The sequence below is a fragment of the Leucoraja erinacea genome, chromosome 20, assembly GCF_028641065.1.
Source record: "Leucoraja erinacea ecotype New England chromosome 20, Leri_hhj_1, whole genome shotgun sequence".
Lineage (NCBI taxonomy): Eukaryota > Metazoa > Chordata > Chondrichthyes > Rajiformes > Rajidae > Leucoraja > Leucoraja erinaceus.
The window spans coordinates 31135843-31150337 of record NC_073396.1 but is presented as its reverse complement, the minus strand read 5'-3'; the positions used below and the strand labels follow the sequence as shown (position 1 = coordinate 31150337).

General features: G+C 41.4%; 1 protein-coding gene across 3 annotated transcripts in view; it reads right to left on the bottom strand.

Annotated features, from left to right (window-relative positions):
• Positions 1–14495, bottom strand: part of wdr24 (WD repeat domain 24) — a 30380-nt gene that overhangs the window by 14183 nt on the left and 1702 nt on the right. For all 3 annotated transcript variants that reach the window (XM_055651783.1, XM_055651782.1, XM_055651784.1), the window contains exons 2-4: positions 6709–7545; positions 3412–3589; positions 400–1069 (exon numbers count right to left, since the gene is read on the bottom strand). In XM_055651783.1, coding sequence (XP_055507758.1) covers positions 400–1069; positions 3412–3589; positions 6709–7189 — 1329 coding nt within the window. In that variant the 5' untranslated portion in view covers positions 7190–7545. The remainder of the gene's footprint in view (positions 1–399; positions 1070–3411; positions 3590–6708; positions 7546–14495) is intronic.

Genomic DNA, 14495 nt, shown 5'->3' with positions numbered 1-14495 from the left:
AGAAAGATACCTCTGTTTTTATTATGGCATCAATGCTCGAGACTTCAGTCATACCTGGAGTCAGAGCACTTTTCATTTTCAATAATGCATCATTTGTGAACAAACATTACTCAACCAAAACATTCTTCCAACATCATAATCCAATCCACTTTGTGATGCTGCTTGCTGTAGCTAGCAACCCAACTAATGCTCATGAGGATTCACAGCTCGCGTAGAATTCATGGCTGGAAGACACAGCTGCCCTCACTTTGCCTTGAGTGGTACGTGCTTACCAGCAGGTGTCTACCTCTTCTCCGTTCCTGTTAGAATCAATGCAGGAACAAGAGAAGCCTGGAGAAACTAAACCTCGTGAAATATTTAACAGGGGACATCCACCCCTCACCCAAGTAATGGCAGTACCTGATAACGATACAATTCTTTTGCAATTTTTGCATTATGATCACAGAGCTCAGCCAACGAGCGGCCAGTTAGAAGATACTGCTGTGCCATGTTGACAAACCAGTCCATGGAGTTGCTGCCCAGTTCGGTTTCAAACACATTCAGAGCACTGGATACATTTGCAAACTGCTCTGATACATCGGGCTTCTTGAAGAAAAAAATGGGATAGCGTCTGTCTCCTCCATAGGTTTTCCGATTTGAGTCGCTTGTAAACATGCTATCTTTTCCTGCAAAAGCCAAGTCTCCAAATAACCCATAGCACAATCCTTCTGGATTAGCACGATCGACAGGCCTACTGGCATCCTTGAACATGTGCTGGTATAGTGTACTATCTTTTGATCCTGAAAGTAAGTAATAAGGATCATGAATGTGACGCCACATAATCCCCGTGGTGACATCCTTGTGCTCCTCAAACATTGCAAATGGAATGTAAGGGCGGCGAATATCCCAGACGTAAATGTTGTGATCGACCATCATGGAACAGGTTGCTAGATGGTACTTTACTTCTGGTCGCCATTTCACACGAGCTACTGAGGCAATAGTCTGTACACAGTAGATCTCCTTGGCCCTGGTTGTAGTCATGTCCCACACTTTCACCATTTTATCCCGTCCTCCTGTTGCCAACCATTGCCTGGAAAAGGAATATTAAAACAGCTTGTTTGTTTTTAAATGCCAGTCATAGTACATGGTGTCACTGGAAAAGCCAGTGTATTTTTCAATTCTTATCAATTTTTATCCTTTTTCAATTTATACCAATGCTACAAGCCCGAGAAGCTCAGTGGTTTTAATGGTGGTGATCATCTCAGTTTCCTGTGCTCCTTCCCCATCCCCTTCCTTCCAAGGCTTCCTCATTATAATCCCAAATTGTGTATTTTCCCAGTTTCTCTCCTCTTTCATTTCATGCCCTCTCCAAACACATTTTTCTCTGAGACCACTTTCGCAGTTTCTCAGCTCTGTTGCAACTGGATGGCTGATCATCCAGTAGGCTCCAATGTTAGCTAATATTGTTAAACAATTCTCCTTCCCCCATATGCTGCTCCCTTCTCCTTCAAATCACTTTCCTCAAAATAATCCTCTCAAATCCATCACTTTCCCACCCAATTCCAAACTTCCACTCATCTCCAAGACCTTAATTGTGCCCTCACCCTCCAGTATCCATGGCAATCTTTTATGGAACTGCTTGTTCAAATCATACTTCGTCTGGCACAATGATCGTTAATGACTTGTATAAAAGCAGTCCCATTACTGGGGTGGAAGATTGCAACCTTCACGCGGTCCGCCCTATTTCGACTAATGCAATCAACTCGACATGTACACACAGAAGATCAAATAGAACAAGTTGTCCAACAACTTTAGGCTGTGCACACCACATGAAAGAAGAAGAAGTCCCATTACTGTGAAAGAGATGATCTATCTGACCTTAACCTTCTCAATATATCTGCAGGCTTCTACACAGTTGACTACATAATTCTCCACCACTGCTTCTCTGCCATCATAAGGCTGAAAGGGACCACATTCACCTGGTTGTAGTATAATTACCTACAGAGAATGGCCCTAGGTCTCACACCACATCAATAATTTCTAATATAGTCCACCAAATATTTATTTTTTACCCCCATTTATTTCACAACTCTGGCCCAGTGCCTCAAATTGAGATTAGTTTATCGTTGCATACACCAGGGTGCAATGAAATTCCTTATTCACATGAAGCCCAAAGAGTAAATAGTATACATACTGTAATTATAAATATAGTAATAAATACAACAAGCGCAAAACAGCAGAAACGTACAAGATTGCAGTGCATTCCACAGTAGTTCAAAACAAAACCTCAGCACAATAAAGGAGGAAAGGTGTGTGAAAAAGGTGGTAGATTCAAGAGTCTGATAGCTGTGGGGAAGAAGCTGTTCTTAAGCCTGGACATTCAGGCTTTCAAGTCCCTGTATCTTTTCTCAGAAGGTGGAAGTGAGGAAAGGGGAATGGCCAAGTGACAGCATCTTGCCGATACCTCCTGCCGTTCTGATACAACACACAATGCAGATGGACTGGATGCATGGAAGTGAAAAGTCGGTGAAGGACTACCTGCTAAGATGGGTTATCTACCCTCTTACAATTCTGGTTCCCTCGATCAATTCCAAACTTCAATTCCCTTTGTGTTATGCCAGGAATGCAGAACTATATCCCGACGTCAAGTGTCTTAGTACTGAAAGTCCTTTAAAACATTCCTTAAAAATCTCCATCTCATTCAGCCAGGTCCAAGGTTTGGTTTCATAACATTTCAATAAGATCACCCCTTTGTTGTTCTAAATTCAGAATAGATATCAAACTGTAGCTGTTTGTGACAGGACAGCCCTCATTGCACACAAAGCCACTTGCTTTTGTAAAAAACATCCCGTCGAGAAGGGGGTGAATGAATCTTCCCCACTCCCTGTGGTTCCCCATATGTTGATTTCTGATTCTAAACTGCTGAATTAACAGCCGTTGGATCTAGGTTGGGCAACTTCCAAGAAATTTCCCATCTGGGCTCAGATAAGTGTGCCTCTTCAATTCAGTTGCTTCGCCAAGAGGCAAATCAGACTGCCCAAGGCACAGCATTGCACAAAATACAAGATAAAAAGTGCATGTAAAATATCTTAAAAAGCTAATGAACTAGAAAGCCTGATATGGGAGAAAATGTGAGAAACGGCAAAAATAATTTTAAAATAATTATTTGGTCCATTTACAATATCGGATTAGAGACATTTAACACAATTTAATGGAAATTTGAATGTTGTTGAAAGGTTGCTCACTGAATTAGGGCTTTGTAAATATTCCACAATCATTCATCGATTTTCAAAAGCTTCTTAATATTGTAGTTTTGTAAAGGTTTAACAATGAGTGCAAAATGAAGGTTGGAAAGGCAATAACTCGCTTGGAGATGGAGATCTTAAAAGCCCTATTCATGAACACAAAGGGTTCAAGTGTCAGACTACTCACTTATCATCTGGGTGCCAATCGCAGCAGAAGACAGGTCCGTTATGTGCTGTAAACATACGTTCATATCTGTCTGGTCGTCTTATGTCCCAGAGCTGAACGTTACCATTTTCAAATGATGCAGCAAATGTGAAATAGTCTCTTACACTGAACTGGACATCCCTTACACTTTCTGACTGACCTACAGAAGATAGAAGTTTCATTCACAAGATTACAAATATAGACTTAATAACAATGGCCATTAATATCCAGTAGGTCCTGGCAGAATATTAATATCTGAAGCCAATGATTAACATTTAATGGAGACATCAAATATGAGATTTAACTTTAAGAAACAAAGTTTTCCATCCTGCAAAATTAGCAGCAGTCTTAGATCTTAGCAGAACTATAGATTAGAAAGTAAAAAATGCACCATTATGCCCCGTTAGATGTACCATAGTCTATCCACCTTAATAATTTCTCCTTCATAACTGCCTTGTAACTTGAGAGCTTTTTCGAAAGGGTGTTAATTTTGGTAAGTTACATTCCATCTTAGATGACAAGCAAAACAAAGCAGATTGATAAATTTAGTTTTCTCGCAACCTCTATAAAGGTTGTTTTTGCTTTACTGAAGCAAAGGAAAAGGAAACTGGCCAATAATGATTCACGGTTGCATGTGCACAAACATACATACATACAACTGGACGTTAGCAGCATTTGGTACAACACTTTATGCAGACCTTGAAATCAGTCCTTCTCCCCAAACCAAATTATTTCATGAGAGAGATTTAGCTCTTAGGGCTAAGGGAATCAAGGGATATGGGGGGGGGAAGCCAGTAGAGGGTACTGATTTTGGATGATCAGCCATGATCATATTGGATGACTTTACTGGCTCGAAGGGCCGAATGGTCTACTCCTGCACCTATTTTTTATGTTTCTATTGCTCAGTAATCACTGTGCCCTTTCTCCACAAAAGAGAGGAGGCACATCCATTGCTGGAATGTAATGAGCATTAGATCAGATCTTCAGCAGTCAAACACCTTGCCAAGCATCTTTGTTCTTGAACATTATGAAGTACCAGTGGGAGCCAACATCCTTGAAACTGGACTTTGTTAAGAGCTCTCTTCTTCAGGAAAAGAGTGAAAATGACAAAGTTGACAAACGTTGGGGCTGGCAAGTGACTCATTTAAGAACATGCAACATTTTTCTTTGCCACCCTCGTCCAGTCGAGACTAGCGGTATTAATGTCTCCTTAGTGAAATCCAATGGCAAGCATTAAACAAGCTTGCATAGCTCCTACGGTATATGTTGCTGGGCTGAAAAACAACTCAGCAGCAATCTTATTCAGGAGGATACTGGGTGTGATATTTGAAAAATTACAACAATACTACACAGCATGAGTAAAGGGCCTGTCCCACTTGGCCGTCATTTGCGCGCCATTTACGTGACCTCGTCGTCGCGTTGAGACGTATGGGTAGCGTCTGGGCCACGCCGGACGGTCGCATGGAGATGCACGGAGGGGTATGGAGTTGCACGTGGTATCGCGCGGCGCTCCAGGACTATGTAGGGCACAAAATCTTCGCGCGCCTCTGGCGTAACGTAGGCGGATTGCGGTCGCACGCAGGCGTCCTGACCTCGTACGTGTAGCGCGTTGTGACACAAGATTACATCACCGTGCGTAACCAATGGCCGCCGCGCGCCGTAAGCATCAATGCTTTCAGAGTAATGCCTTCAGAGTAACACCTTAATAAGTATTTTTTAAACATCTTTAGTTAAGGATGTTTCAAAAGTTAAAATCCAGGTAAGGATTGCAGATTTTATATCCTAAAAGAATACTAGTAGCCAAATTAGTTTTTTTTTTTTAAATAACCACCAACAATTTTACTAACCATTTAAAAAAAAAGTGCAAACTAATTCTTAAGCTGGGTTCAAACCCTCAAACTGCAATTATGCAATTTTGTGTTTGTTGGGAGTGATTCGGAAAGTTTAAAAGTAAATGAATTTTTCCAGCAAACAATTATTTTATCAATGTTTCACTTGACAAATGATGTCAACACGCTGACTCTACTTGCAGAGCAGATCAAATATTTGAAGGCGCATGATGATGCGCGCCACCGTCGCTCGTCAGTCACTACTGGCCTGTCGCGTAAATGACGGCCAAGTGGGACAGGCCCTTTAGGGCATGTTGTTGGGATAGAAGAGTGGAGGGGAGGATTGATCTGCATCTCACCCACATATCAATTAAACAGAGGGTGCCTAATAGAAATCAGATCTGATCATTGGTGCTTTTAGGATCAAAGTACCAACTCATTCAGTGAGAAACTTTAAACATTTTAAAATACAGAATGGGATAGGTAGTTGAAGGAAATCAGATTCAATTTAATAAAAGGCAGGTAAGGACCGGAGACCAGGGGCTGTGCTTAACCAAGCAAAAATATGGAATATGTAGAAATAATACGTCGTTAAATAGATGAAGAAAATGCAATATTTCACCACCTTAACCTGTTATCACCTTAAAACAGAGTAATTGTTTTCAACTGTTTTGACTGATTTAATTAAACTGATCAGTATATGTCTTAAGCAAACATTTACTAGAGATATTAGAGGGGAAGATCACATTGCATGGCAGCTGCCTCCAGCTCATAAAACTCAGAGCTATATCCATTCTAGTCCTTCTGTTTATATAGTTAACCTTACATTTAGAAAAAGTTGAGCAAAATGTAAAACACTCAAACAAGACATTACAACATAAGTGATAAAGATGAAGTGGAATGCTCAAATTTCAGCCATCAAATGTACTTTAGTTGGTACTGTAGTATTTTTGTTTCCCAGTTGGATAGTTGGATAGTTGGATTGATGCCCCACCCCAGAAATAAGCATAAAAAACTCCCAGTGTAGTAATGGTGCTCTGTAATGTTAGATATGCCATTTAGATGAGGTATTAAACTGAGGCTCAATCTGCTCTCTTGTCTGGATGTAAATAACACTGTAGTATTGCCCAAGTGGGAATAATGGTCTGGATCCTTGTTAATATGCATCTTACATTCATTAACCTGAACACAAATAGGCTGGTCATTGTTTTTTTTAGTCACTTAAAAAAATACAAATAAAAATACAAAGCTCAAGAACACTTTGTAATATTAAGGACAGGAAAGAATGATTTTCTACTACAGCTCATTTACAGCCAGGAAGTTAACTTACAGAAAACTACTTTAGAAAGATTTCCAAAACATATACATTTCTAATTAAAATGTTATAACCTGCAGATACTTTTAAAATAACAAAATCATTGAATTTACTTTATTAGAGTATATTATTTACCAGAGAAAGTGCTCACAGATTCCCTCTTCCTGAGATCAAAGCACTTCATGTAGCCATCCTGGGAGCCACTCAACAGCATGTGGACTTCTGTCGGATGGAAGCACACCTTGTTAACTGTGCGTTTGTGCTCATTGAAAAGTTGGTCCTGCTTGTTGCGAGACGGCTTGCCTAGATTCCACGTCACCACAGCTCCATTTGTGGCTGCGGTCGCCAGGAGATTGTCGTCCATCTGGTGCCATACCACGTCAGCACAGCTGAAGTTTAGAGAGAGCTTGCGGCCAACCCGGAGATTTGCCTTCTCCACAAATTGGTCCTCCTCCAGGGAATAGATTTTGAAAATGTTGCGACCAGCCACCACCACCCGGGCTGCATCCCTGCAAACACTAATAGCATTGGCAGGTGCATCAAGGTGGCAGAACATTGTTCGCCCTGTGATGGTCGTGCCACCCAGGGCTGTCGTCACTCTTGCCATTTTCTCCATTGGAAACCCAAGTAGTTTCCGGTAATGAGGAAGCTGTGGTTATCAATTCCTTCAACGTCGCCAGCCTACTCAAAGTACTGCGATTATGCAGTTTAAACAATTTTCAATTTGTTCTTCTCAGCAAGTCAGTTTATCCAGTTACATTGTAGAACCGTACAGATGTTGACAGCTCTTGAAAAATGTGAGATCAGCATTATATCTGCAGACTGTTCAATTGCAAACATTGCATTCAAGGCACTTCAGGAAGCACCCCTTGCTCATCAATACAGCATTGCAGAATTTGGGAACATATAAAATGAGAGATAATTTCAATTCAAAATTTAGATCAAAAATTGCAATGAAGTTTTGTTAAAAACCTAGAAGCAAAGAAAAAAAAAAATAATTCAGTTGAATTTTCCACATTACACAACAATATATAAAAAACATGATACTTCATCATCCACACCATGTGATAGGGCAGGTTCTAGTACCAATAATTAGGAATAGAATACATCACTTGAACATGTGGATTGATTAGAGACAGCATTAATTTGTTAAAGGCAAAAGATGTCTAACTTAATATTATCTTTGATAATGTAACAGAAAGTCAAGTTGGCAACAGTTGACATGGCGTGTATGAATGTCTAAAAGGCATTTTATATGTTACTTAACAAGCACATCACCAAGCGCAAAGACCATAGGATAAAAGCTGTAGCAGTCTTGATGGTAAATTGGCTTTGATAGGAAACAATGGGTGTGAAATGTTACTTTACAAATTTGATGCGTGTATGCAGTGGAGTTCTCCATGGGTCAATACATTGTTCCAAAATGGCAGGGGCACAAAACATAATGACCCAAACAGGGGCATAGTAGATTACAAGAGATAGTTATCAGCTTCAAGTTGAAATCAGATTAAATTTAATAATGAGAAAAAATCCAAATACTACATTTTGATGGAAAGAAACGAGGGGATATAATCTAGACAGCACAACAAGAGAGATCTTGGGGAACCTGTATACAACCTGTTGAAATGTGCGAGATTAAGAAAGTAGCTAAAAAGCATGGGGTCCTGAGCTTTTTAAAACAGAGGCACAAAATACAAGAGGACGATCTTCAGCAAATTTCAAATCTTGGTTGGTTTTGGAGACCATACTAGCAAAGAGTGTGCACATGCGATTACCTAAATGATTGCAGGGCTGCTGAATTTCAGTTATTTAAACAGACTGGAGAAGCTGGCATGCCTCCATTGCTGAGGAATCTAACAATCTAAAACCATGATAGAGAGCAGGGAGAGAAAATTCAGAGGGGTCTCAAAAGAATAAAATTAATGATTTGTTTTATAAGCATTGGTTACGTTTTTATAAGCAATAGTAGCAGAAGTGAATTGTAACATTTGAAAGAGATCTAGATGAGTATCCACAAGAGAAAGGAGTTACGGGGCTGTGGAAGAGGACAGATGGTCAAATGAATAAATTCCGCTTGCAGAGCTGTGACGTGGTCTTGAGGGGCCAAATGGTTAGGTCATCGCAAGTTTAATCAGTCATATGCACAGTGAACTAGATTTCAAATCACAGTACATCAACATTTTATGTACTGATCGGATATTTGATTACAATGCAACAATTTCTATCAAATTGGGCAATGATTCTGCTGCAATCAGGTTGAATCAACAAAGCTAGAATAAGTCTGGGTATTGTTGCTACCAAAAACAGGAGATTTTATTAGACTTGCAAAATTTTCAAAGCTCTATTCAATAATACCCAATCTGTACTATTTATATCTCAAATATATCAGTTATCATCTCTTTTTTTTTTTAAACTTGTACAGATAGTATCTACAGCTATAACAAAAACAGAAAATACAGGAAATACACAGATCGAATAGGTAGAGAAGCAAAGTATTGCTTTTAATGCTGGATCATGCACCTAAAACGTTAACTCTGTTTCTGAAGTGACTGACCTGCTGAATGTTTCTACCATTTTCTGTTTTTATTTTTTATTTCAGATTTCCAGCATCAACGGGTTTAAGTTATTACAAGTTATTAATCAATAAACTGCTGGAAGTGGCTCTTGCATCCTCCCAAGATAAATTTCAAAACGCCCAAATTCCCAATTGGCAGATATGTCAAATATGACGCTATTGGAATGCCTTCAAAATCTGCTCATTCTTAATTACAACAATGTAAATTACGAATCAGGAGAACTTATATGAGAACAAACAGAGATGTGGCCGCCCATGATTCACCGACATGTACAACAGAGACTTGGCTTAACCCCAGCTCTCAAGACTCAGCCCTCCAGCCCAAGGATTTCTTGATCCTCACATGTACTGGTCAATGTCATACGAAAAAGGGAGAGATGCTGACACCTCCCACATGGTGAACTCTTTGTGGCGTACAGACGTGGCAGTCTTGTCCTACTCCTGCTCCCCCCAACATGGAACAACTAGAAGTGAAGTGTGTCCCTTCTGCTTCCCAAGAGAATTCATCTCCATCATCAGTCTACATCCCGCCCTAGGCAGACATTCAACTAGCATTTGAGGAACTAAATGCCAGGGATTTCAAGGTTAGCACTTCTAAACAAGCATCAACATGTGCAATCAGCATCAGAGGATCGAACACTCTCGAGTACTACTACTTCATTGAGTCATACAGCATGGAAACAGGCCCTTCGACCAACTTGCCCACACCGACCAACATGTCCCATCTACACTAGTTCCATCTGTCTGCATTTGTCCCATATCCCTCACACACCCACCACCCTTTGAATGAAAAAGTTATCCCTCGGATTCCTATTAAATCTTTCCCCCTTCTCCTTAAACCTATGTACTCGATTCCCCTATTCTGGGCAAGAGACAATCTCTCCATTCTCTGTCACACTTCGGAAAAAAAACAGCCACCTAGCTGTGCCCCTTCTTCCTATGACTGTAGAGTATAGGGAGGTTTCACGGCAGTCGGGTCACGACCCAGGACCCGTACTGTTGCTACGCTATGCCAAGTGGAGTACACGCGATGAACTGCAGGTAGGCACTTACCATTGTCTCCAGCGTAGCGGGCCCATTAAAACCCGCTGAAATTGTCAATTTTTGAGCTGTTAATAATTATGGAAATCGAGATAAGCGTGTGAGACATTTAGCCTACTTCAGAATTCCAAAGGTGAGGAGAAATGATGGTAGATAGAAGCGAGAGTGAAGGGACAACAACAGCCAGAGTGCTTGGCGAACATTGGCCGTTTGCTCACTGCATTTCATCAACTAAGGCATTATTTGTGTTTTTTCTTGATTCCTTTGGCATCTAAAAAGTTTCAGAAGTGATAAATCTGGCTATAAATTTTTTAAATCGCCCATGTTTCTCAAGTGGGTTTTTACATACAAAATGAAAACGCATCTGAAGAAAAATTTACAGCCAGATTTATCACTTCTGAGACTTTTTAGATACCAAAGGAATCAAGAAAAAACACAAATAATGCCTTAGTTGATGAAATGCAGTGAGCAAACGCGATAATTCCCAATATTTTCAATTCCGATATCTGCACAGCCAATGTTTACCAAGCACTTTAGCTGTTGTAGTCCCTTCAGCTCTCGCTTCTCTTTACCTTCATTTCGCTTCACGTTTGGAATTCTGAAGTTGGGTACATGTCTCTCACACTTACCCCGACTTCCACAATTTTTTTCAGCGAAAAAATTCAACATTTTGGCGGTTTTTAACAGGTAGGAAAGTACGCATTTCTTGCATTAATAACATATACCGGAAGTTACGGATGTCCTCCAGATGGATTGAGCGGCTCCGTGCGTCAAGCCCTATGACCCAGTGACCTTACGTGCAACCCCCCTATAGCTCTGGCAGAGGATTGTACACAGCTGGTCAGTGGAGCAGTGAACTGGGTGATGTTCAAGGACCTGGCAACAGACGAACAAATATGCCAGGGCTGTTATTGACTTCATAAGGAAATGTGTCGAGGACCATGTTCCTACCAAGATCATCCAAGTGTTGGATGAACTGGAAGATATCCACAATGCAGTGAAGATCAGATGTGTGGTGTTCAAGTCAGGTTATCCAGTCACACAAGAAGTCAGGCTATGACCTCCAGAAGGCCATCATGAGTGCAGAGACACTTCTAGACTAAATTAGAGGCTCAGAAAGACACTCGGCAACAATGATAGGGCTTTCATCACATTACTTCCTACAATTGAAACTGTGTAGTTTAAGTAGCAGCAACGCATCACTCCCAGACAAGCTCTCTTCAAAAGGGCATACAACAATGTACCTTCATGAGCCCCTACAGCTCACAAAGAAGAGCTTGTGATCTCAGTCTCCAAGATCCTTTCTGATAAAGCACCTAGTCCTGATGGTATCTTGTCCCATTCTCAAGATCTGCCCAGACCCTCTGGCTGGGAATTACATGAACATCATCAACCTACCACTGTCCAAAGACTTCTTCATCTGCTTTAAAAGGCTATACATAATACTGGTGCCCAAAAAGAGTGCCCAAGGTGACACGACTCTATGACTATTGACATGCCCTCACGTCCATTGTGATGATGAAGTGCTTCAAGATTTTGGTTATGATGCAATTCAACTCCTGCATTAGTAATACACTGGACCCACTTTGATTCTCCTACCACTGGTTGGCAGCAGATGCGATCTGGCAGGTTCTCCACCCTCTACCTGGCCATGGTCATACAGCACGGAAACACATCCTTTGCCACAACCCACCCATGCTCACCAAGATGCCCTACCTAAGCTGGTCCCATTTGCCCACGTTCGACTCATCTCCCTCTAAACCCTTTCTATCAACGAACCTGTACAAATGTCTTTTAAATGTTCTTATTGCACCTGCTTCAACTACTTCCTCTGGCAGCTTGTACCCACCATCCTCTCTATGAAAATGTTGCCCCTTAGGTTCCTATTAACTCTTTCCCCTCTCACCTTAAATCTATGCTCTCTAGTTCACAATTCCTGTACCCTGGTACTATTTATTCCCCTCATGATTGTATACACCTCTATAAACACCTCTCCTATACGCCAAGGAGCATAGTGCTAGTCTTTCCAACCTCTCCCTGTAGCTCAGGCGCTTGAGTATAGTCAGCATCCTTGTAAATCTTCCCTGCACTCTTTCCAGCCTAATGGGATCTTTCCTATGCAGGGTGAGCAAAACTGGCCACAATACGTCAAGTACAACCTCACCAGCTCCATGTACAACCGAAACATAATGTTTTAACTTCAATACTTAACTCCCTGACTTATAAAGGCCAACATGCCGAAAGCCTTCTTCACTACCTATGTATCTGTGACACCACTTTCAGGGAACTATATACTCCTAGATCCCTCTCTATAATACTTCCTAGAACCCTACCAGTCACTGTGAAGGTCCTGCCCTCGTGTGACTTAGCTGATCTCCAATCTGAAAAAGCCCCCTCCCTCCTGCTTCCTACCACAAGGCCAATTCCGTATCTAGTTAGCTAGCTGTCCTGGATCTTATGCAATCTAACCTTCCAGTGCAGCCTACCAGCAGAATTGTAAAGTCCTTGCTGAAGTCACATAAACTACCCTGGCCTCGTCAATCTTGTTGGTTACTTCTACTACCTAACATTATCAAATTTGTGTGACAATCTCCCACAGACAAAACCATGCTGACTATTTCAACAACTAGCCAACATCCAGTCTCCAGTCTTCCAGTTTCCCACTTGTGTCCAACAACGATTTATATTTCAGCCAGAACTCCCAGCAGGCATGCAACACCATCATCCCTTCTGAACTCAACGTCAAACTCAGGGGACTGGGTCTCTTATCCTCCCTATGCAACTGGATCCTCAGCTTCCTCATCATTAGACCTCAATCAGTGACACCTCAGGACTGCCTGCCCAGTTCCCTGCTGCACATTCTCTCTATTCCCACTACTGTGGAGCCAGACACAGTTACACTGCCATTTTTTAATTTGCAGATCACTGGACAAATAACAGGTGACTGTCAGAAAGAGTTCAGATGGGAGACTGATAATTTGGTTGAGGGGTGCCGGAACAAAAATCATTATCAAGAAGCGCATTGTTGATTTTAGAAAGGAAAAGCCAAAGGGCCATGCATCTGTCTTCAGGGGGCAGGACATCAGAGAAGAGAGCCAATGGCTCCAGGTTTCTGTAGGTACAAATTTCTAATGATTTGTCCTGGGCTCAGCAGATTGATGCAAGTACAAAGAAAATTCATCAACGCTTCCACCTCATGTTGGCAAACCATTGAACATCCACAAGAGTACAGTGGTGAGCACACTGATTGGTTCCAATTCAGCCTGGTTTAGAAATTTGAATGGTAAAGAACGAAGGTGGCTATCAAAAAGTGGTGGACTTTATCATCAGCAAAGGGATCTACAGGATGCTGTGCCTCAAGAGGAGAGCAATATCAAAGACCCACACCACCCCGGCCTCACTCCTTTCTCACTGCTACCATCGGGACGAAGGTGCAGGAGCCAGAGAACCATGACCTCCAGGTTCAAGACAGCTCCTTCCCACCAACAATGGGATACTTGAACCACCCTGCACAACCCTAACCACAACTCTACCTCAGCACTGAACCAGTATGGAATCTGCTCTATCATGGTTGCTATACTCTTTGGCACAATCATTACATGGTTTACTTTAAATAACCGATAGATACTAATTAATTTATTGTATATTTATTTGCTGTTATAGTTGCATCTAATGGGCCTGAAAACAACTTTCATTGTTCCAGTTCATCTCCAGTGCTGATTAGGTATCCAGACTGATAAACATTTTTGAAACATGACATGGATATGCACAGTTCATGCTTCCTCCCACGGGACCGTAATTGTGGAACTCATGTATTAATGACTTCAGCACATGACACAGTGACATTGTTCATACATAAAGAACTGTAAAGACAATCAAACTAAAAAATGTCTGCACATTCCTAACTATGGAGATTTAGATTTCCACTTCAATAGGGATAGCTGAGAAGGCCTGGAATGGTTGAAAAACCAACAGTAAATCAATTGATAAGAGTTGTGACATTCAAGTATAGCTTCATCCAAAATCCAATGTAAAAGTGCGCAGATTATCATTTACAGTTGGTAGAGGGAGGGGGAAAATGGGAGGGGGAGGGGGGGGGAGGGGAGGGGGGGAGGGGGTGTGGGAGGGGGAAGGGGGGAGGGGGAGATTTTAAATGTATCTGAGGGGTGACTTTTTTCTTTACACAATGGGTGATAGGTAATTGGGACAAGCTGTCAGAGGGAGTAGTTGAGGCAGGTACTATCATAATGTTTAAGGGACATTTGGACAGGTGCATGGTGGATAGGATAGGTTTAGAGGGATATGG